The following is a 21,796-nucleotide window of genomic DNA, read 5'->3' on the forward strand; positions in this document are numbered from 1 at the left end:
AATGGTACCAAAGCAGCTGAAATCATGGATCCTTGAAATATTGAAATTTATTAGTTAAACATAATTCAGTGTTGGGGTTAATTCATATGTTGTATATTTACTAGAGTGGAATCAATGGATGTTGATCTTTCACCTTCTCTAATGACAAAAGTAAGTTAATTCATTTGACAGTCTTTATCTTTATATCGTTGCTTTCAACTTACTAAGTTCCATGAAAATATTCTATAAATCTTCCAATCTTGTGACTGACAATAATTGTACTTTGTGTTAAGCTGTGTCTGAGGGATTTTGTGGTAGGTTCATAGAATATCCTTTTTCCTCTAGGTAATCTTCTTCCCCTTTTATCTCCACCAACTGATTAAGCAAAGGTGATAAAATCATCAAATAATAATAGTGCTGAGAATCCCAGGTTTATGTTTACCATTATTCAGCAATTAGGTGGGATAGAATTTTATAGACATGCATTAAGAGTGTAACACCTTGGTCTAATGTAGTAAGTTGCCTGCCTCTGAGAAAGATTGAACTAATGTTAATAGTCAACATAGAAATCCAAGATTAAGCTACATGAGGTTGACAAAATACTGTAGGATATGAATGCAAGCAGTTCAGTGACAGAAAAGTATGGCTTTTATTTACACTTTTCTAATGAGAGACTAAATGCCTATATCTTAGAATAGATGTCTCCATAGGCCTATATATGGATAATTAATATTTCTTCCAAGTATATATATTTGATTTAAACTCCTCTGCCTGGCAATCAGGATCCTCCATAATTTGGCCCCAATCTGCCTTTCTTGATTTATCTCAGAATATTTCTGTCCACATAGTCTACTTCATATAGATCAGACTAATTTTATCCCTTGAAACTGGGGTGCACTCCTGTGCCTCATTGACTTTGCTTTATGAAACAATCCTGCAAACTATTAGTGCACTATCTAGATGTAGAATATGTCTTCCTTCCCATTTCCTCCCTTTACTTATTTCATCCTAGTCATCCTTTAAAGTCTAATTGAAAATTCATCTCTACCATGAAGCCTTTCCCAATTTCTATGGTCATTAACTAAGGACCTGGCATCTCAGACCTCACATAATACTTTGTGCCCTTCTAAGACCCTTAGCATGTAACATTATGTGGTAGCTAATTATGTTGATATCTTGTGCTCCCAGCTCAGTGAAGGTAGCAGGGAACCTGATTGTACCTGAAGTTTATATCCCACTAGAGATAAGCACATTATTTGAACCATCCTTGAGGCAGATCTTTTTTTTTTTTTTAAACTGGTCTTGTTATTCCTTCTGTGAAGGGAGCTCTGTGGAGGATTTTAGCTGAGAAATAAAGGGGTTTTCACAGGGTCACAGGCATTATAGATCAGGACTGTCACATAAACAATATCTGAGGCCATCTCAGATATTATACTGAGACTACAATGAAAACTAATCATTGAAAGTATAGAATTTTAGAGTAAGAAATGGCCTTTAGTTTTTTGTTTAACTACACAGGCATAGGGACAACATCTGTGATTTCACTGGTATAAGGAGTTTCTGGGTGACAGAGAGTTTTTATAAATGCAGGTCACCATCTTCTCTGAAACTTCTAGTTGCAGAGTTGCCTAGAACATCCAGAGAGGAAGTGATTTGCCCAGGGTTACATAAACAGCATGTGTCAAAGGCAGGATTTGAACCCAACATCTTCCTGGTTTCTAGGCCAGTTTTCTATCTACTACTTACCGTATGAGCTAATTAATCTCTTTATATTTCTGTGAAAAGAAAACTTAGTATGTCCAGGCTAAGAAATTTGGACTATTCAATGCTCATTAAGGATTTATTAAAAAATTTTTGAGCAGGGAAGTGGCATGATTAGATCTGTGTTTGATGGAATAGAATGGAGACAAGAAAATGAGTAGGCTGTTCAGGTATGAGGTGATGAGAGTGTGAAGCAGGGGAGTGACATAGAACAGAAATGAAAAAATATCTGGGAGCGATATTGGAGACATATAATATACTTAGAAAAGGAGAGGCGGGGACTGGAAATTGAAGAGAATCCTAATCTTTTGATTCATAGCCCAGTCCTCTGCCCCTTATTCCTGGGATGTGAATTTAATGTAAGGTTATAATTTCCTTTCTCAGAGGTTTTCCAATGGATTAAAAAGATATTTTTTTAAAAACCCAAATCCTAATATTTTCTTTGCTGTAATCATATTCTGCTTTGTATCAAAGAAATTTTTGTAAGATTCTTGAGGGCAAGTGCTGTGTTTTTCAGTTTTGTATTCCCAGTGCCTAGTACAAGGTTGTGAACATAGCAAGTGTTCAGTAAATATTTGTTGAATTAAAAAAGAGAATTTGATTCTGAAAATTTACTCCCAGTCTAGCTCAAATAAAAATTACGTGTTAAATAGGCAGTTGATCTTACTAAAATATTTATAATGAAAAGCACTAATTTTATAATATTTCATTTTATTAACATTTAACAGCCTGAGGTAGGAGCAGGTCCTGCAAGGCTCTCACTGATTAGTCCACCTCAAGATGGACGTATGGGTATGTAAAAGTATCATTTTTGCAACTTTGTTCTAAATTGTTTCATGTACAAAATGAAATGCGATTCCAATGTGTAGCCACTGTTAAGAACAATTTTGGAACTACTCTTTTGGATTTGACTTCAGACCAAGTCAGCAAGTCTCACAACAAAATCAAACTTTGATTTTATATTCAAATTGGTTTTGACCAAACACTTTTTATTTAGCTTGATCCCTCACATTATTCAGCATATATGGTCCCAAATGGTGGTTTCTAGAAATCAGCTCCTTATCTCTGCCACTATTACATCAGTTTGGCCCTGTCTCATTTCACTGTGTAGAATTTTTGTAGGTTTTTAACATTAAGTAAAAGGAATAACATGAGCCAAGACTTGGGGGTATAGAGAGTATTGCATCCACTCTTTGAAAGGCAGCCATTTGGAAGAGAGTAGACTTATTCTCCTGCTCTAGAAGGGAGAATCTGAAATTATTGGTGGAAGTTGCAAAGAAGCAAGTTTAGGTTGGATTCAAGGAGAAACTTCTTAGCATCAAAAACTATCCAAAGTGGGGCAAGCTGCCCAGGCATATAGTGGGGGATTTCCCTCACTTGAGGTCTTCTTTATCTGCCTCCCTGACTCTAGACCCTCTCTACTTGAGCACTGGGCAACAAAAAGAACATTGGGTTAGAGTCAGAGGATCTGAGTTTAATCCTAATTTTGCTAATTAGCTGTGTAACTATGGATAAGACACCTCTCTGAACCTTAGTTTCTTCATCTGTTAAAGGAAGCAGTTGGATTAGATGACCTTTCAGATCCCTTCTAATCCTATTAAAAATCCTGCACATTATTGATATTTTTGCCTTCCTAAAGTTCAAGTATAGTAACACATTTCCTTTGCTCACTAACCTTTAGCTGCTCCCCATTGCTTTGCAAATAATTTTCCCATCCCATATTGAGAGCCATCTACAACCTAGATCTAATTGCCTTTTCACCTTCATTTCCCACTATCCTGCTTCCTTAACAATACCCCACAGCCAAAGCTGTAAATGGAAGATGGCCAACAACAAGTGGGGCTTTACTTTAATGTGGCAAAAATGAGAGGACACTCAAAATACTTGCCATCTTTTAGCATCTAAAGAACAATTGAACTTTGTGCCTCATTAGCATGAGAAATTAGTTAAAATAGGAAGCTCCCAGAGAAGTGCCTCCATAGCTACCATGTTTCTGCCTACCATCTCTGCTACAAACCTCTCAAATGCATTCCTCCTCTGCCTTATTTTTTCTCTTAATCTTTTGTTTTCCCAGGGTCCTACCTAACTCTATCCCTTTTCAAAATGCATGTCCCAAACATGCTGTGTCTTGCTCACCTTGGGATTTAAAAACTGCTACTTTGCCTGTTTTTTTTCCCTGTAATAGTAGTTCTCAATGTTTTTTAGTTCCAGGAATCCCTTTCAACAACAAAAATAGGTTGTGAACTCCCAAAGTCATTTAATATTCTACTCATAGTATTTTTAGATTTATTTATTAAATGCTACAATAACTATGAAGATTACTTTTGCCCCCAAAAGCTCCAAATTAAAATGTACCTTAGGTAATTCTAACAATAAAATATAAATTTTCTGCCTAAACATTTTAAACTAAATATAAAATGACAAAACTCAATATAAAATAATTATGAATATTTCCAAAAGAAATTTAAAAAGCACTTTCTCATGTGCTTATTGATAGTTTTGATTTCTTTATCTGAAAATTGCCTATTCATGTTCCTTACCCATTTATCAATTGGGGAATGGCTTGATTTTTTTATACAATTGATTTAACTCGTATATTTGAGTAATTAGACCCCTGTCAGAGTTTTTTTGTTATAAAGATTTTTTCCCAGTTTGTTGTTTCCCTTCTGATTTTGGTTGCATTGTTTTTGTTTGTACAAAAACTTAATTTAATATAATCAAAATTATTTATTTTACATTTTGTAATTTTTTCTAACTCTTGCTTGGCTTTAAAATCTTCCCTTTCCCATAGATCTGACAGGTATACTATTCTATGTTCTCCTAATTTTCTCATAGTTTCCCTCTTTATATTCAAGTCATTCATCCATTCTGAATTTATCTTGGTGTAGGGTGTGAGATGTTGATCTAAACCTAATCTCTCCCATATTGTTTTCCAATTTTCCCAACAGTTTTTGTCAAATAGTGGATTTTTTCCCCCAAAGTTGGGCTCTTTGGGTTTATCATACACTGTCTTACCGATGTCACTTACCCCAAGTCTATTCCACTGATCCTCCCTTCTGTCTCTTAGTCAATACCATATCGTTTTGATGACCGTGACTTTATAGTATAGTTTAATAAATGGTACTGCTAGGCCATCTTCCTTCATGTTTTTTTTTTCATTATTTCCCTTGATATTCTTGATCTTTTGTTCTTTCAAATGAACTTTGTTATAGTTTTTCCTAATTCAGTAAAAAAGTTTTTTGGTAGTTTGATAGGTATGGCACTAAATAGGTAAATTAATTTGGGTAGAATGGTCATTTTTATTATGTTGTTAGCTCGACCTACCCATTAGCAATCAATGTTTTTCCAATTGTTTAGATCTAGTTTTAATTGTTTGGAAAGTGTTTTGTAGTTGTGTTCCTGTAATTCCTGTGTTTGTTTTGGTAGATAGATTCCTAAATATTTTATATTGTCTAGGGTGATTTGAAATGGTGTTTCTCTCTACCTCTTGCTGCTGTGATGTGTTGGAGATATATAGAAATACTGATGATTTACGTGCATTTATTTTGTACCCTGAAACTTTGCTAAAGTTGTTGATAATTTCTATTAGCTTTTTAGTTGATTCTCTAGGATTTTTTAAGTAGACCATCATATCATCTGCAAAGAGTGATAGCTTAGTCTCCTCATTGCCTATTTTAATACCTTCAATTTCTTTTTCTTCTCTAATTGCTACTGCTAGTGTTTCTAGTACAATGTTAAATAATAGAGGTGATAATGGGCATCCTTGTTTTACTCCTGATCTTATTGGGAAGGCTTCTAATTTATCCCCATTGCATATGATGTTTGTTGATGGTTTTAGGTATATACTGTTTATTATTTTTAGGAAAGGTCCTTCTATTCCTATACTTTTCAGTGTTTTCAATAGGAATGGATGCTGTATTTTGTCAAAGGCTTTTTCAGCATCTATTGAGATGATCATGTGATTTTTGTTTGTTAGACTGTTGATATGGTCAATTATGTGGATGGTTTTCCTAATGTTGAACCATCCTTGCATTCCTGGTATAAATCCCACCTGATCATGGTGGATGATCTTCTTAATTACTTGCTGGATTCTCTTTGCTAGTATTCTATTTAAGATTTTTGCATCTATGTTCATTAGGGAGATTGGTCTGTAGTTTTCTTTCTCTGTTTTTGATCTCCCTGGCTTTGGAATCAGTACCATATTTGTGTCATAAAAGGAGTTTGGTAGAATTCCTTCTTTGCTTATTATGTCAAATAGTTTGTATAGTATTAGAATTAGTTATTCTTTGAAGGTCGATAGAATTCACTTGTGAATCCATCTGGTCCTGGGGATTTTTTCTTAGGGAGTTCTTTGATGGTTTGTTCAATTTCTTTTCCTGATATGGGATTATTTAAGTATTCTATTTTTTCTACTGTTAATATAGGCAATTTATATTTTTGTAAATATTCATCCATGTCACCTAGATTGCTATATTTATTGCCATATAATTGTGCAAAATAGTTTTTAATGATTGCCTTGATTTCCTCTTCATTAGAGGTGAGGCCTCCCTTTTCATCTTTGATACTGATGATTTGGTTTTCTTTCCTTTTTTAAATTAGATTGACCAGTACTTTGTCAATTTTGTTTGTTTTTTTCAAAGTACCAGCTTCTAGTCTTATTTATTAATTTAATAGTTCTTTTACTTTCAATTTTATTGATTTCTCCTTTAATTTTTACAATCTTTAATTTGGTGTTTAGCTGGGGATTTTTAATTTATTCCAGGTCTTGATTTTATAAAATCAGTTTTGTTGGCAATATCAACAACTAGTTGGTGGCCTCGAATAGTCCTAGTTTTTGTGGCAGTTTCTTTGATGCCAGTGCTTGTTTGCGTGTGCTGCAACATGTCCATACTATATTTGCATTAATTTTTTAATACATGAAACAGAACCCCTAAATTTCCAGGTCATCAATTTTACTCCATCTATACACATTCCAAAGCAAGAGGACCAAATTTGTTTTCCTTTGAAATGTGGGTTAGGTTTAAAATGCCTTCCCTTTGCCTAACTGATGGCAGAAACAGCATATGTTCCTCTATTTTACCATCTTGCAAATTATATCTTACAAATATAATTGAAATTGCTAGGTTACAAACATCAGCTATCTCATTTAATCGCAAAGCATTCTTTTTGGAGGTCTTCAATAACTGTTTCAATATCATTGGCTATGTCTCATATCCTATAAGACACTGTACTGTTAGAAATGTGTATTGTGTTTAATATTTTATTGTAGTATTATCCAAACATATGTTTTGGCACACATCAGAATTAAATTTTTTCCTTAATAGTATGAGCTTCCTTTTTTTGGGGGGGGGGAGAGAAACTGTGGTTTCAGTTGCTTTTTCTACTTGTTTAAGTCACAAAAATAAATCAATATCGCATATTTTCAAATCTTGCTCTTTCCACTTAAAAAAATCAACAAGCTTATCAACATTGCTTTCATGTTTTAATTGTAAATTTTGAGACAAAAGGAAAGGTTTTAAGCTGCTATATGCAAGAATTCCACAAATTGTACATTGTGATCATAGACATTCAGTATATTCAAAAAATGAAGAACCAAACTTAATGTATTCTTCATTGTATTTCCTTTTTTTTCTTAACCCTTACCTTCCATCTTAGAATCAATAAGTAATGTGACTTAAATGACTTGCCCAGGGTCACACAACTGGGAGTGTCTAAGGGCTAGGTTTGAATCTAAGACCTTCCCATCTCTAGGCCTGACTCTCAATCCACTGAATCCCCAGCTGCCTCTAGTAGCAGTAGGGGCTAAGCAATTTTGGGGTTAAGTGACTTGCCCTGGGTACAGATTGGAACCTAAGACCTCCCATCTCCAGGTTTGGCTCTTTACCTACTCAGCCACTTAGCTGTTCCTTTTTATATTTCCTCTCTATTGCTCTCAATGTAATTCAGAAATGTCAAACAACCTTGTACATTATTTTAGAATTATGACATCCTTTGACTTTTACTGTTTCCAATTGCAATATACTGAATCTGAATGAATATTTTGAACATTCTTCATTAACACATATTTGAGCATTCTTTTAAAAAATATTTTACAGGGGTAGCTGGAATCTTGGGGGGAGGGCTTCAGCCCTGAGGGAATGCCTTTCTGCCATAGTTGTGCTAGGCTCAGGGCTCTAAACACAGTCTGCAGGGAGGCAGCTGGAGGAGAGTCACAGAGGGGAGGGCAGCCTAGTTGCAGCCACTACTCTCCATCTTGGGCCTTCACTTCTTGAGATTTTGACCACAGGACACATCCAGCTCCACAGATCAGCTCCTCTCTGGCTTAATCTAGTCTATCAATAGGGCAGATAAGAAGCCTTCAGAGGGCAGGGAAGCTCAATCTCCAACACCCTCCCCCCACCAACTGTGACTGAATGCCGAGAGCCCTTGTAAGAATCCTGCTGACTCTGATTCCAGGGCAAAGGCTTCAGGGAGACAGAATACCTTGATAACAGGGCAGGAATCACAGCTTCCTTTAGCCTTCACACCTTTATCTATACCTTCAGCTTTTGCTACCAGCTGGGGAAGATCTGACCTCAGGGCTCATTAATACTCCATTAGCCTAATCTAATCAGTCAGCAGAGCAGAGAAGAAGCCACGTCAGGACAGAATAGCCCAAATCCACAAATCCAGCAAATAATCGGGGGAGCAAAATTACAGCCAATGACAGGGGGCAAAGAAGGAAAAAAATATGAGTAAAAAACAGAAAAAGAAAAAAGAAATTACAATCAATAGCTTGTATCCAGGTAATGAATAAAGAGCAAATGGAACAGAGGAGGACCAAGGAACACCAAGCAAAAATGCAAAAACTCCAGCAAATCAGACTCAGGCTTTGGAAGAATTCAAAACACAAATCAAAAAACAATTAAGAGAGACTGAAGACAATTGGGAAAAGAACTTACAAAGCAAGATAAGTCATCTGGAAAAAGAGGCACATGAACTAAAACAAGAAAATAGTATCTTGAAAGCCAGAATTGACCAGTTTGAAAGCAAGGCAAAGAAAGTGAAAGATGACCTACAAAGAAAAACAGATGAGAAGGAGAAGAATGACCAAAAAGCCAGGAATGAAATTCAGTCTTTAAAAATTAGAATCCAACAACTAGAAGCAAATGACTTCACAAGGCAGCAAGAGTCTATAAAAAGAATGAAAAGATTGAGGAAAATATGAAATACCTATTGATAAAATTACATACCTAGAAAAAAGATCCAGAAGAGACAATTTAAGAATTATTGGACTACCAGAAAATCATGACAAAAGAAAAGGCCTGGACATCATTCTACAGGAAATTATCCAAGAAAACTGCCCTGACATTCTTGAACAAGAGGGAAAAGTAGAGATTGAAAGAATCCACAATCACCTTCTTCATTTAATCCCCAATTGACAACACCCAGGAATGTTATAGCCAAATTCAAGAACTACCAGACCAAGGAAAAGATACTAAAAGCTGCTAAGAAAAAAACATTCAGATATCATGGAACCACAATTAGGATAACACAGGACCTGGCTGCATCCACACTGAAGGGCCAGAAGGCATGTAATATGATATTCCGGAAAGCAAGGGAACTGGGTCTACAACCAAGAATCAACTACCCAGTAAAATTGACTATATTCTTGCAGGGGAAAGCATGGTCATTTAATAAAATAGAAAACTTCTAAACATTCCTAAAGAAAATATCTGACTTAAACAGAAAATTTGATGACCAAACACAGAACTCAAGAGAATCACCAAAAGGTAATTAAGAAAGGGGGGGAAAACTCAACCTTTTTTTTCTTGTTTTTTTTTTTTAAACCCTTACCTTCCATCTTAGAGTCAATACTGTGTATTGGTTCCAAGGCAGAAGAGTGGGAAGGGCTAGGCAATGGTGGTCAAGTGACTTGCCCAGGGTCACACAGCTGAGAAGTGTCTGAGGTCAGATTTGAACCTAGGACCTCCTGTCTCTAGGCCTGGCTCTCAAACCACTGAGCTACTCAGCTGCCCCCTAAACCCAACCTTTTTTAAGGGACCCCATAAATTCAAATGATTTGTATTCCTATAAGAAAGGATGATATTGGTAACTCTTAAACATTTTTATCATCAGGGCAAGTAGAGGTATACTTAGAGGGTATAGTGACAAACTGTATAGGATGATATGTCAAAAAATATATAAAAAATTACAGATAAAAAAGAGGACAATACTAGGAGAAATGAGAAAAGAGATAAAATGGGATAAATATATATTGCATTAAGAAGCTTATGGGGGGTGGGGTGGGGAGAAGACCAATACTATGGAAAGATGAAAGATGCTGGAGGCAGTCTCAAAGAAAATTTTAATTATTACAATGGGAAAAGTCAGAAAGGTTCAAATGGAAGGAAAACCTTCAACTCCAAATTCAATCATCATCATCATCAACAACAACAATCTCATCAACATCACCACCACCAACAACAACATCAACATCATCAACACTATCAATACCATCAGCATCATCAATAACACATCATGAACATCATCATCCACAACATCTACATCATCAACAGCAATATCATCATCAACAAAAACAACAACAACATCAGCATCATCAATGTTAACATCAACATCTAACCATCAATCTTTTCCTGGCCCAGAAAAAATTTTTGCTAGGTGGCCTAACAGCATACTAATGCAGAATACTGAGAGCCAAATAACTTAAACTCCAGGCTTGAGTGTCAGTATGTGTCCTTTGAGGGTAAAAAGAAAGCCTTTTTCCTGGACTCAATTTCCTCATTTATGTATGAGTTAAGCTTACTGGGACTCTGCATTAAGTTAATCAATTAAATCAAAGAATAAACCAGGTATAAACAAGAAAAAAGTAAATAAATAAAATAATTATTTTGTATTAATATATTCTTATCAACTTTATGTTAAATGGATTTAATTATAGAAAAAGTCTTAGGATGTCACTTTTATCTATCTATCTATCTATCTATATATAGATATATAGATATAGATATAGATATAGATATAGATATAGATATATTTAACATTTGAAAAACCATTTCAGGGGGCAGCTGGGTGGCTGAGTGGATTAAGAGCCAGGCCCAGAGATGGGAGGTTTTTTTGGATCTCTTTTGGATACACATCTAGTAGTGGTATTGCTTAGGCAATTTTATAGCCCTTTGGCCATCGCTTCAAACTGCCCTCCATTCTTTGAATGGTTGTATCAGTTTACAACTTCACCAACAATGCATTAATATGTCAATTTTCCTACATCTCCTCCACATTTATCACTTTTCATTTTTGTCTTACCAGTCAGTCTGGTAAGTGTGAGGTGGCACCTCAGAGTTGTTTTAATTTGCAGTTCTTTAATCAGTACTAATTTAGAGCATTTTTTCATATGACCATGGATAGCTTTGATTTCTTCCTTTGAAAACTCCCAATTCATAGCCTTTGACCATTTATCATTTGAGAAATGACTTGTATTCTTATAAATTTTATACAAATCTGTATTATTGAGATATGAGGCCTTTATCAGAGTCACTTTCAGCATTCTTTATTTGTATACTTCTACTTTCTATTCAGCAATCCATGAGAACTGTTACAATTTAAAAAATAAAATAAAATATTCCTACAAAAATTTCAGTTTTTACATTCAATTCTTGCTAAATATGTATTAATTCCAGGCCATTACAATTGATGTAAATGTGTTTTTCCACAAGCAACTATGCCATTCCAATAGGTAGTTATCAGGACACTTCTATAATTAAACACTACTGTTAACTGAGCATGGCCTTTAGAATATACGGCTACTTAACTAATCCACAAAAATGAATTGCTAGTTACAATATAAAGGATTTACTTTTCTACTGGTTAATGACAAATACTGTCATAAATGTGATAAATATACCCAAAGTTCAGTTATGTATGTGCTTAACCTTCATAAGAAAAGAATCTCCCCAGTCTTAACTTTTTTCTTTTCTATCACTGACACATGCTATATTCTCACAGAAATTCTATTGAAGGACTGATCAATATCACTATCCAGATAGAAAAAAATAGTAACATAAGCAGAGAATAAGTTTAAATTGAAAAACAGCCATAATACTACAGTGAGAGGCAGTTAGGTCTGTTTCTGCCATGATGGTTTTTAAATCATTTGTAATGCACAAATCCAACAATCATAGTTTTTGTGATTTCACAACTGATATGGCCCTACTACAGGGTAATGGGGCATAAGGGTGCTACTCTGGTGGAGTTTATAGGATGCAAAAGAGGGCATGCATGTGCTTTGGACAATTTTTTGGGAGTCAGTTTGTATCAAATCCTTACGGTGTTTTGGAAACAATTTGATGATAGATTTGGGAAACTGTAAGAACACATTAAGTTTCAGATTGGCCAGGATTTGATGTAATTGCTATAAGAACACCAAAGTTGTACTTATAATGTGCTTATGTCATGGTTTTAGATCAATGCAGAAACAAACCTACAGTGCTTCAAACATGCACATTCTTATTATCACAAATATATAGTATATCATAACATAATTGGATCATTGTTTACTGTTTAAGAAGCCATTAAAGAATTTTTAGCATGACCCCCTTTGGACAATCAAAAATCCTTTTGTGGTGGTGGTGGATATTCACAAACAACTACACTAATGAAATTCCAGATTCAGATAAAAACAAAAATAATAGCTTGTGATAAAGCCCTTTACAAGTTTTGTAAATGCCTCATGGATATTATTTTAGTTGCTTCTCACAACAACCTTGTAAGATAGTACTGTAAGTACAGGATTATAGATCTTAGAATCAGATTATTTAGAGCTTGGAGGGAACACAGATTCGTTAGTGATACCTTCTCATTTAACAGATGAAAAACTAAGGCCTTCAGAAGAATGGGACTTAATCTGAGAAAAATAGCAGAGCTAGATTTTGAACCTAATTCTTCTGATAACACATGTAATTCTCCAATACCACACTGTATCTACAAGCTTTATATTTTCTAAAGCAAGAGAGCCAGGACTTGATCCCGTATTTTCTGGATGTATACATGCATATGTTCTGAAAACATGTGTGTATGCACAATTCATGCCTATTTATATACATTCAACTGTATGTTTGACTTAGGAGTTGGATGTTTGTACATTGTGGGGCAAGAAATTGTGTCCCAAACATTAATGTATTAAGTTTTATGAGGAAAAAATGATAAGAATGAAGTAGAACCAGAATAAATTGTTTATTTTCCTAAGAAGTATCTTATTTAAGCAAAAAGTATAATATTTTAAAACATTTTTTCACAGGAAGTGTTTCTTACAGAGGTTCCCAGCTAGTTGGACTTACTGCAAGTCAGAACAGCATATTAAGGTCTGTATGGTGATTTATGTGTACAGTATGGTTTTAAGAAGGAAGATAAGTTATATATATTTAATGATTTCTGGTAATAGTTTAATTGTTAGGAAATTGTTTATTCTATATTTTTCCTTATTGAATATATTATAGATCTAGTTTTATTTATTGATTCTTGTAATGTTAAGAAATAAGAAATCTTGGAACTTTAAGGTCCACTATGCTGAATAAAGAATATTTTTATTATGTATATAATCAAAGAAATGTGTCAAAATAAGAATTTCCATTGTGGCATCTTAGGAAATTGAAAAGGCTAAAAAGCTTTTAAAAGTAAACATGTAGGAGGCAGCTGGGTAGCTCAGTGGATTGAGAGCCAGGCCTAGAGATGGGAGGTCCTAGGTTCAAATCTGGCCTAAGACACTTCCCATCTGTGTGACCCTGGGCAAGTTACTTGACCCCCATTGCCTAGCCCTTACCACTCTTCTGCCTTGGAGCCAATACACAGTATTGACTCCAAGACGGAAGGTAAAGGTTTAAAAAATAAATAAAAGTAAACATGGAAGTTGAGCACCTTTGCTGGTTTAAAATTTCAGGTCATCCAGAACTGTGATTCTGATTCTTTGTTTCTTTGTTTGTTTTTGGTACCATTAGGTTTGGTAGCTCAGTCAATAAAGATATTGTTTTTTTGTAACTCATCTCCATTTTCCTCTAGGATCAAATATAAAATCTTTTGGTTTTTAAAAAGCCCTTCACAATCTGGCCCTCACCTCCCATTGTACTGCCTACTCTCTTTGGTCAAAAACAGATCAGTTTTACGTTATCTTATGTTGATACTCTGCTTCTGTGTCTCATCTCTCTGCCTTTTCACTGGTTTTCTCCCATTCCTAGAATGCATTCACTCCTTATTTTTGCTTTTTAGAGTTCTTTGCTTCTTTCAAAAATCAGCTTAGACACCATCTGCTTTGAGAGATCTCTAGCACTGCTTTGGAGGCCTTCACCTTCAAAATAGTTTGTATTTGTTTGGTCTATTTTTATATATGGATATGTTCTCTCCCACAATGGGATATGCTTTCCTGGAGAACACAGAGGACAGGCTACCTATCTAGTATCTAGACCTATTTCTCCTCCCATATATAAAATATAGAACCAGACTGTTTTTCAGCTCTTATTCTGGCCTTCTTCTCCTGTCTCCAAACTTTTATTCACATCTTTTCCCAAGTCTGGAATGAACTCCTCCTCTTGTTTCCCTCACCCGCCCTTTAAGATTCCACTCAGATGTGCCCTTTTCCATGAATCTTTCCCTCCCTTTCCAGTTTACAGTGCTCTCTTATTAGATTTCTGATAGTTTTTTACCTCCATTTTTTCTTAGCCACTCTCTTGTTCTTCATTGTAACATAGTTATTGTGTGCTTTTCATTAAATTATAAGTTCCTTGAGAGCATGTTTGTTGTTTGCCCTCTGTCCTTGTATTTCTCAAGTCTAGCACAGTGTTTGCTTCATAGAGACAAGTCTAGGATTTCATTGGTAAGGAGAATTCACAGATAAGAAGATGCCCTCTGCCACTGTAAACACTCTTCTTCTCCACCACTTAAAATCTTAGAGCTATCTGGAGCAGGGCTGTCAAACACAAGAAGAAATGGTGGCCACTGAACTGTCCATGAGGATACCTATAGAAGCATATTGTCTTAGAAACCCGTGTGTGTGTATCTAATAGAGCTAGAATAACTGTACTTATATATGTAACGTACTATAGAAGTAACTAGATATAAAGATAATTATAATTAAGCCATGTGCACATGTCAGGCTTAATCAGACTCTGGCTGCCTCCAGAACTGCTCCTGAAGCACCGAAAAGGGAAAGGGACTTGCCTCAGATCTCACAACCAATGGGTGACAGAGGCATGATTGGAATCCAGGTCTTCCTGGCTTCAGGCTATCTCTTGTATCTTCCATATAGGATATGATTAATAGTTGTTGAATTAAATCAGCATTCCTGATAGGCTTTATATTTGTTACTTTCATTTCTTAATTTTTGACCCCTTTTTTTGGAGGGTCTGGACCTGTGTGGTATGGGAAAAAGGTACTGGGTTTGGAGAGGACTTGGGTTCACATGCTACCTCTCCCCCCTACTTGCTGCCTCTGTGACTTTGGATGAGTTAGTCCTCAACTGTGAAGGGGAGAAGTGAAAGCAATGACTTCAGAGGTCTCTTCCAGCTCCACATTATAGTGATGATATTAATAATGGCCTTTTTTAGGTCAGGACATTCTCCCAATACCTCAGTTTTACTGTCAAATATCCTACACATCTCCATCTTTTCCAGAGAAGAGTACATAAGGGGTCTGCCAAAGGCTTTGTTAAAATCGAGGTGAATTTTGCTGCCGGGATTCGTTTGTTCTGCCAATCTAATAACACTATCAAAAACAGGAAGGATGGTTAGGCTGGCATGACCGACTAGCATAGAGCAGGTACTTAATCAGTGCTTACTTGATTGCTTCACTTGTTCTTGGTGAAGCTGGGCCAGCTTTGTCTATAATCTAGCCATGCCTGCTCACATTTTGTGCATATGTGCAATTTATTTAAAATTGGAATCTGGGACTTTACACTCATCACTGTTAAATTTCATCTTGTTAGGTTTTCCCCCTTCTAGTCTTATAGGAATGAGAATGATTAAAAGCAAACCAAATCTAGCTTTCAAGGGCATGAGCGAGTCACCTTGTTCTCTTGGGAGCCCTACATATTCATAGATGACATGAAGCTGTGAGGGACAGTCACATTGAGGGACAGAGTCCAGATCCAAATGAATTCAACAGATGAGAAGGTTGCATCGAATCTTAATAATTTATAAAATTTAATAAGGACGAATGGAATATTTCACTCGTATTCCTAAAAATTAACTTCATGAGGACAAAATGGGAGAGGAATAACCTGAGAGCAGTTTGTGTAAAACAGATTTTGGTATTGTGCTGAAAGGAATAAAGAACTGGAGCAATTCCATGTGAACTAGAAAGACCTCCAGGAACTGATGCAGAGTGAAAGGAGCAGTACCAGGAGAACATTGTACACAGAAACTGATACAATACAATCAAATGTAATAGACTTCTCTACTAGCAGCAATGCAGTGATCCAGGACAATTTTGAGGGACTTATGAGAAAGAACACTCTCCACAATCCAGAGAAAGAACACAGTAGAAACACAGAAGAAAAACATAGGATCAATCATGTGGTTCGATGGGAATATGATTGAGGTTTTGATGTTAAAAAAATCACTCTACTGCAAATATGAATAACATGGAAATAGGTTTTGAACAATGATACACATATAACCCAGTGGAATTGCTTGTCAGCCCAGGGAGAGGGGAGGGAAGGTGGTGGGGGAAGGAATTATGAATCATGTAACCATTGAAAAATATTTTAAATAAATTAAAGATCTTGTCAACTTTAAGCTCTTTGTGAGATAATGTAAAGGAGGAGCCAAAAAAGCCCTTGAGTGAAAGAGGTATGCTGTCCAGGCCTTAAAAAGTGTTAGCTTCTCTTTATTCTGCCCTGACCTCACATATCATCTTATATTCTGGATGGTATATTTAGTTTGGGCTTTGATAAGTTGGAGCACTCCCCACAGGAAAGCAGAAAGCTCAGTGAATGATCCTAAACTTCACATGCAAGGATTTGGTGACACAGAACTTGGAAAACAGAAAACATAAGAGACACACACGTGATGCTTGAAGGAGAGGGGATTAGATTTGTTCTGCTTGGCTTTAGAGAGGGCAACTAGGACCAATGGATTGAAATTTCAGAGGATTATTATTAGGCTGTATTAAGATAAGAATTTAATTAGCTAATTAACCCAGTTAGAAGTAAGGATTTAGCATAGAGAAAGTTTTAAATTTTACCTTGGCTCCTTTAAGCAGAGAAGGAAAGAATTATCTATGGGTGCCTTTAAGAGAATTGCAGGATCAGAAAGACAGAGAACTGGTGACTCTCTGGAGCTTCCTCCCTTGGAGTCGGTGGCTGGAGAGCTGACTGATAAATCTGTGAGAGATTTTCCTTAAGAGTTAACTTTGGGGAAGTTAAGAAACATGAAGTGAACACTTTTTCTTGGAGAGAGAGAAAAGTGGCCAAAGGGGGCGCTGTTTCCTCTCACTTGAGCAGCATCAGTTTCAGGTGCCCTGCTATGAGAAGAGACAGATCCTAACTGTCATTAGTTGACAGTTAGTTTGAGGCAGCTGGTAAAATTTATAGATAATTTAAGGAGTATACAAATTTAAGACAATCTATTAGAATAGGTTTAGTTAAATAGATTTAATCTTCAGATAAGAAAAATAGATCAGTATAGGTTCACCCCAGTGAACATGAAGCAGCCCCTTTCAGGACAGTGGGGTTTTGGATTATATTTAGAAATCTTAGAATTAGGATAAGAGTTTTCCTGCTTTATCTCTACCTCCTTTATCCTGTCCCTGCTTCTCCTGATAGTGAATAATAAATAACTTTGAATTAAGCTGTATCCAGCAAATTTATCAACTGCCTTCAAACAGAGCTCCTCAATAGCATTAGTCTATCAATATCAACTGACTATCAATATATATCTCAATAAGATCTAATTTATACTTAACAGCTGAATGTAAAGAAAAACTTCATAATGCTTAAGAACTTTCTAAAAGTGGAATGGCTGCTGGGGATAATGGATTCTCTAAAGAAAAGCTGGTATCCTCTTGTTTGAGGATATTGTAAAGGGGATTTCAGATGTAGATTGAACTTGATGGCCTCTGAGGTCCCTTCCAACCCTGAATATCACTTGTATATAGTATTTAATATCCTGTCTTCCCAAATGGCACATGTGCTTTCTTTTCTTTCTTTTTGGTTTTCTACTTTTTATTAGCATATAAATAAACTCAGAATTCAGGGATCTTCCTCTACAAAGGTGTAAAAGTTTCACATTCTTATTCATTCTAATCTTTAAAAGTTTATTGTGATGTTATGGTAATGTGTTATATACTTATCTGAGAATAAGAAGAAAATGATGAAGCCGATTGATTTTTAATTGTCGGATTTAAGACCCTGGACAGTAAATCACTTACCCATTCAGGCAATTTTTTAAAGTCTGAAAGTAGCAGAGAAGATATAGACTTTGCTTTAGTAGAGGGAATTTCCTTATCAGGGAATTCTCTGTCACTGAAATCATAGGTCCACTTCTTGCCCCCTATTAAAAAGAGTTCACATGAGTCAGAACAGCTGCCTGTTATTTGTGAGATAACTTTTTAACATATTCTTTTGTGCCTTAGATTTTTGTATAAGTGCATCTTTAATAAAAGAAATATTTTCTTTTTTAAAACTGCAATTTCCTGTATCTTAATGTAATAACAGATGTGTTAATAGTAATTTTATATGTCTGTGTATTATCTGTAGGTAAATCATGCATTCGGTTATAAATAATGTTATATTAAACTTTTAAAATGTGAGGAAGGTAAAACTGCTGGCAAAAGTAACATTTAAAAACAGACAAAAGATTTGGGTTCTCTATGTTTATTTCATTGTTTACTGTTCATAGTCAATAGCTGAAGATGATGATGTTAAAAGAAATATGTTAATGGTTATATTGGGTTGTGTTCATAGGACGCCACCATCACAAATTCCTTATAATGGACCTTCACATGTTCTGTCATCCTCCTTGCAAAGTAGAACAGGAATGTGGGATACTTCTGGCTTCAGAATTCCTCAGTTTACACCTCCTCCATCTCAGTCCTCAGTGCCAAGACAGCCAATTAGCATATCCAGTCTTCTACAGAGGCAATGTTTAGGCAAGTGAATGATCTAATTTTAAAAATTAATTAACTAGAAAAGTACTTTAGTTCTTGTAGGATAGAATATTAATTCACTTACATTTAAAAGTTGTATTTATAAGAGAATTTATTTTAAAGAAAGATAAGCTATCAGTTTAGAAAATCATGAATGTTCATAGAAATTCTGTTTTTAATCCTTCATGCAGATAATGGAGATAAAAAATTCATTATTGATTCTTTATGAAAGTCTTTTTTAAAAAACCACTTTGGTTTTCTAGCGTGCTTGAGGAAAGGGAAATCTGAATTTTTAAAATATGTGTTCCAGTGTGTGTTTCCTATACTTTCCTAGAGAGTATGTTTATTTTAATTCACAGAAACTTTTTATTTCTATTCTCTTCAACTACACTGTGTAAATGGAATTAGCTCGAGCCCATTAATAGTCAAAAATCTACTCAACCTAGGCGTGCTAATGATGTCATCCTAACCTCCCTTAGTGGGGAGGGGAGACGAGTTACCCACACGTGACAATAAGTAACAAATCAAGAATAAGGGACTGCCCTTTGGGGCAGTCCAAATCAATGTAGAAACTGCCATTTGTCCATTTGAATTAGAGGTGGACCACAGGAAGTGATGAAAGACACTATCTCTTTAAGTAAGTTAGTGAACTTCCTGTGGGGGGCAGTTGCCGTCTTGAACTGGGAGCAGAAGCATCTCCTGAGACCACAGAACGCTTACACTCTGTATTGTCACCTGGGTAAGTTAGGCTGACTTCCTTGGCCTAGCTGGGCCATTTCTAAACTCTGCCTATCTGGCTATTAGGCCTTGCAGCTTGCAGCTTCATTTATTTAGCCTTTAACCTTCTCTCTCCGTCCAGGCCTTTGGCCTGGACTAGCCTCTCCCTTTCTCTTTATTCCTACTTTTTACCTACCAGATTGTAAATAAACTCCTCAACCCGATACTGACTTGGGTCTGATTTAATTACGGAATCAACCTAAATTGTTGATTCCTGGTGGCCACATATTTTAATATATATCTATAAATACCTAAATTTTCTTTCTTACAACACAAAGTTCCAAACATGCTTTCAGTGACTCTGTTTTTATGTATACTTATTATCTAAAATGCATTTGGATATAAACAGATGGATATATTTCATATATGCTTATTCTTTTTTATAGGATCTACTCTTCTTGGAGGAAACACAGTAGCAAGATGAATGTGGTTTTTGTGATGATTGTTTTCCATTAATTTTCAGGTGGATCCCTCTATCAACATTTGTCTATTAGCTATTGGGTGTGTTATTCATTTTTTTGATGCTATAATTAAGTGGGTAGTATCATTGAATAAAGACTTTTTCCTTATTTCTTAAAGAAGCAAATTTATTTTTAAAAAAAAATTTCATGCAGAGTAAAATTATACTTCCTTAAAGTATTAGCCTTAGGGAGACAGGCTTAACAGTTTAGGTTTTACATTATAGGCTTACCTTACGGATTTTTTCTGTTTGTTTTTCATTTTGAGGGAACATCATCTGATCTATAGTATATGTGAAATATATATAATAGTGAATTAGTTGTACTATAATTCGATGATACATGAAAAACATATGTAACCACTTTGTATATTCAGATACCCATTGAAGACACATTTTTCTCCTTTATTTAGTACATAAGCCTATTTAGGTACTGTTGTAGGTATATTGCTGAGTATCAGACCAGTTAAAGAGTTGACCTCAGTTCAAGTGACTGGATGAACCCTGACATACTACTTAATTTCTCTTTGCAACTCTCTGTATTGCAGAGCAGTTGACAGTCTGCATTAAGAAAGGGAGTTTCCTTACTGGGAGTTCTCCTTATTAATGGAATAAGTGGTTTAGTTCTCAAATATACAGTTCCATATTCATTATTTTGGTGGGTTTCCTTCCTCTGTGAGATGTATGTTTTGTAATTTTTATTACACCTGGTCTATACTATAGAATTTAAAAAGTGTCGATCAAACTATTTAACTGTTAAGAAAGGTGATGTTTTGGTTCCGGGTTAAGATGGCGGCAGAGTAAGAAGCAGCTCTTAACCTCTCCTGACCGAAACACACAAAACTCCTCAAGGGGACATAAAAACAAGTCCAGACGAACGGAGGAACTCCACAACAGGGCACAGCGTGGAAGGTACGCGGAATCGAGACATTTCCAGGCTAAAAAGGGCTCTCACTCAATCGCGAGCTGAGCAACCGCCCCACCCCCACCCCCTCCACACTCACCTATAGCTCCGAACCCAGCTAAAAAGAAATAGAGCTAGTTTGGGGCACCCATCGAGACATCGGCAGCTCCGGGACCTGTTCCTGAGAGCAGCAAGACTTAGGACCCCATTAAGTCAAGAACGCACGCGAAATCTGAGCGCGCGGGAGCAGAGAGTGGACGCTGGGCGCAGAGTGCCCGCTGAGCAGAGGCGTGGGTGCCGGCTGAGCAGAGGCGTGGGTGGAGGCAAACACAGCCAGGAACTAAAGCCTAAGTGGGGAACCAGTGCAGACGGGTATACGACTGTGGAAGTAGCTCCCTGAGACTTGTAAAGGAACCTCCTGCAGAGGATCAAGCAAGGGAATCCACCAGGGGTCTTGACCTTGGAAAAAACTAGAACTCAGACCTCAGGAGCCAATAGATCTCAGACAGACACTGAGAGCGAGGATAAACCTGAGAAGCTGCTGGGCTAATGATGGCTAATCAGTTACAGGAAATTCAGAAGAGAAAGAATAATAACAAAAAAAAGAAGTCTTTAACACTCGACAGCTTCTACACAGAGAAAATCCAGACAACCGAGCAAACAGAGGAGGAGAACAAACAACCATCCAGACCCTCCCCAAATAAGGAAAACTCCTCACAAGCTATGGAAGAGTTCAAATCTGAGATTTTGAGGAAAATGGAAGAGATCTGGCAAGAAAATAACAG

At 36.1% G+C, this 21,796-nt stretch overlaps 1 protein-coding gene across 1 annotated transcript in view; it reads left to right on the forward strand.

Annotated features, from left to right (window-relative positions):
- RNF212 (ring finger protein 212) overlaps positions 1-20,074 on the forward strand; it is a 47,514-nt gene extending 27,440 nt beyond the window's left edge. The window contains exons 8-12 of the mRNA XM_044682379.1: positions 105-150; positions 2,469-2,532; positions 13,037-13,100; positions 18,692-18,876; positions 20,037-20,074. Of these exons, the coding sequence (XP_044538314.1) occupies positions 105-150; positions 2,469-2,532; positions 13,037-13,100; positions 18,692-18,876; positions 20,037-20,074 (397 nt within the window). The remainder of the gene's footprint in view (positions 1-104; positions 151-2,468; positions 2,533-13,036; positions 13,101-18,691; positions 18,877-20,036) is intronic.
- The last annotated feature ends 1,722 nt before the right edge of the window (positions 20,075-21,796 follow it).

Source organism: Gracilinanus agilis, chromosome 6 (genome assembly GCF_016433145.1).
Source record: "Gracilinanus agilis isolate LMUSP501 chromosome 6, AgileGrace, whole genome shotgun sequence".
NCBI lineage: Eukaryota > Metazoa > Chordata > Mammalia > Didelphimorphia > Didelphidae > Gracilinanus > Gracilinanus agilis.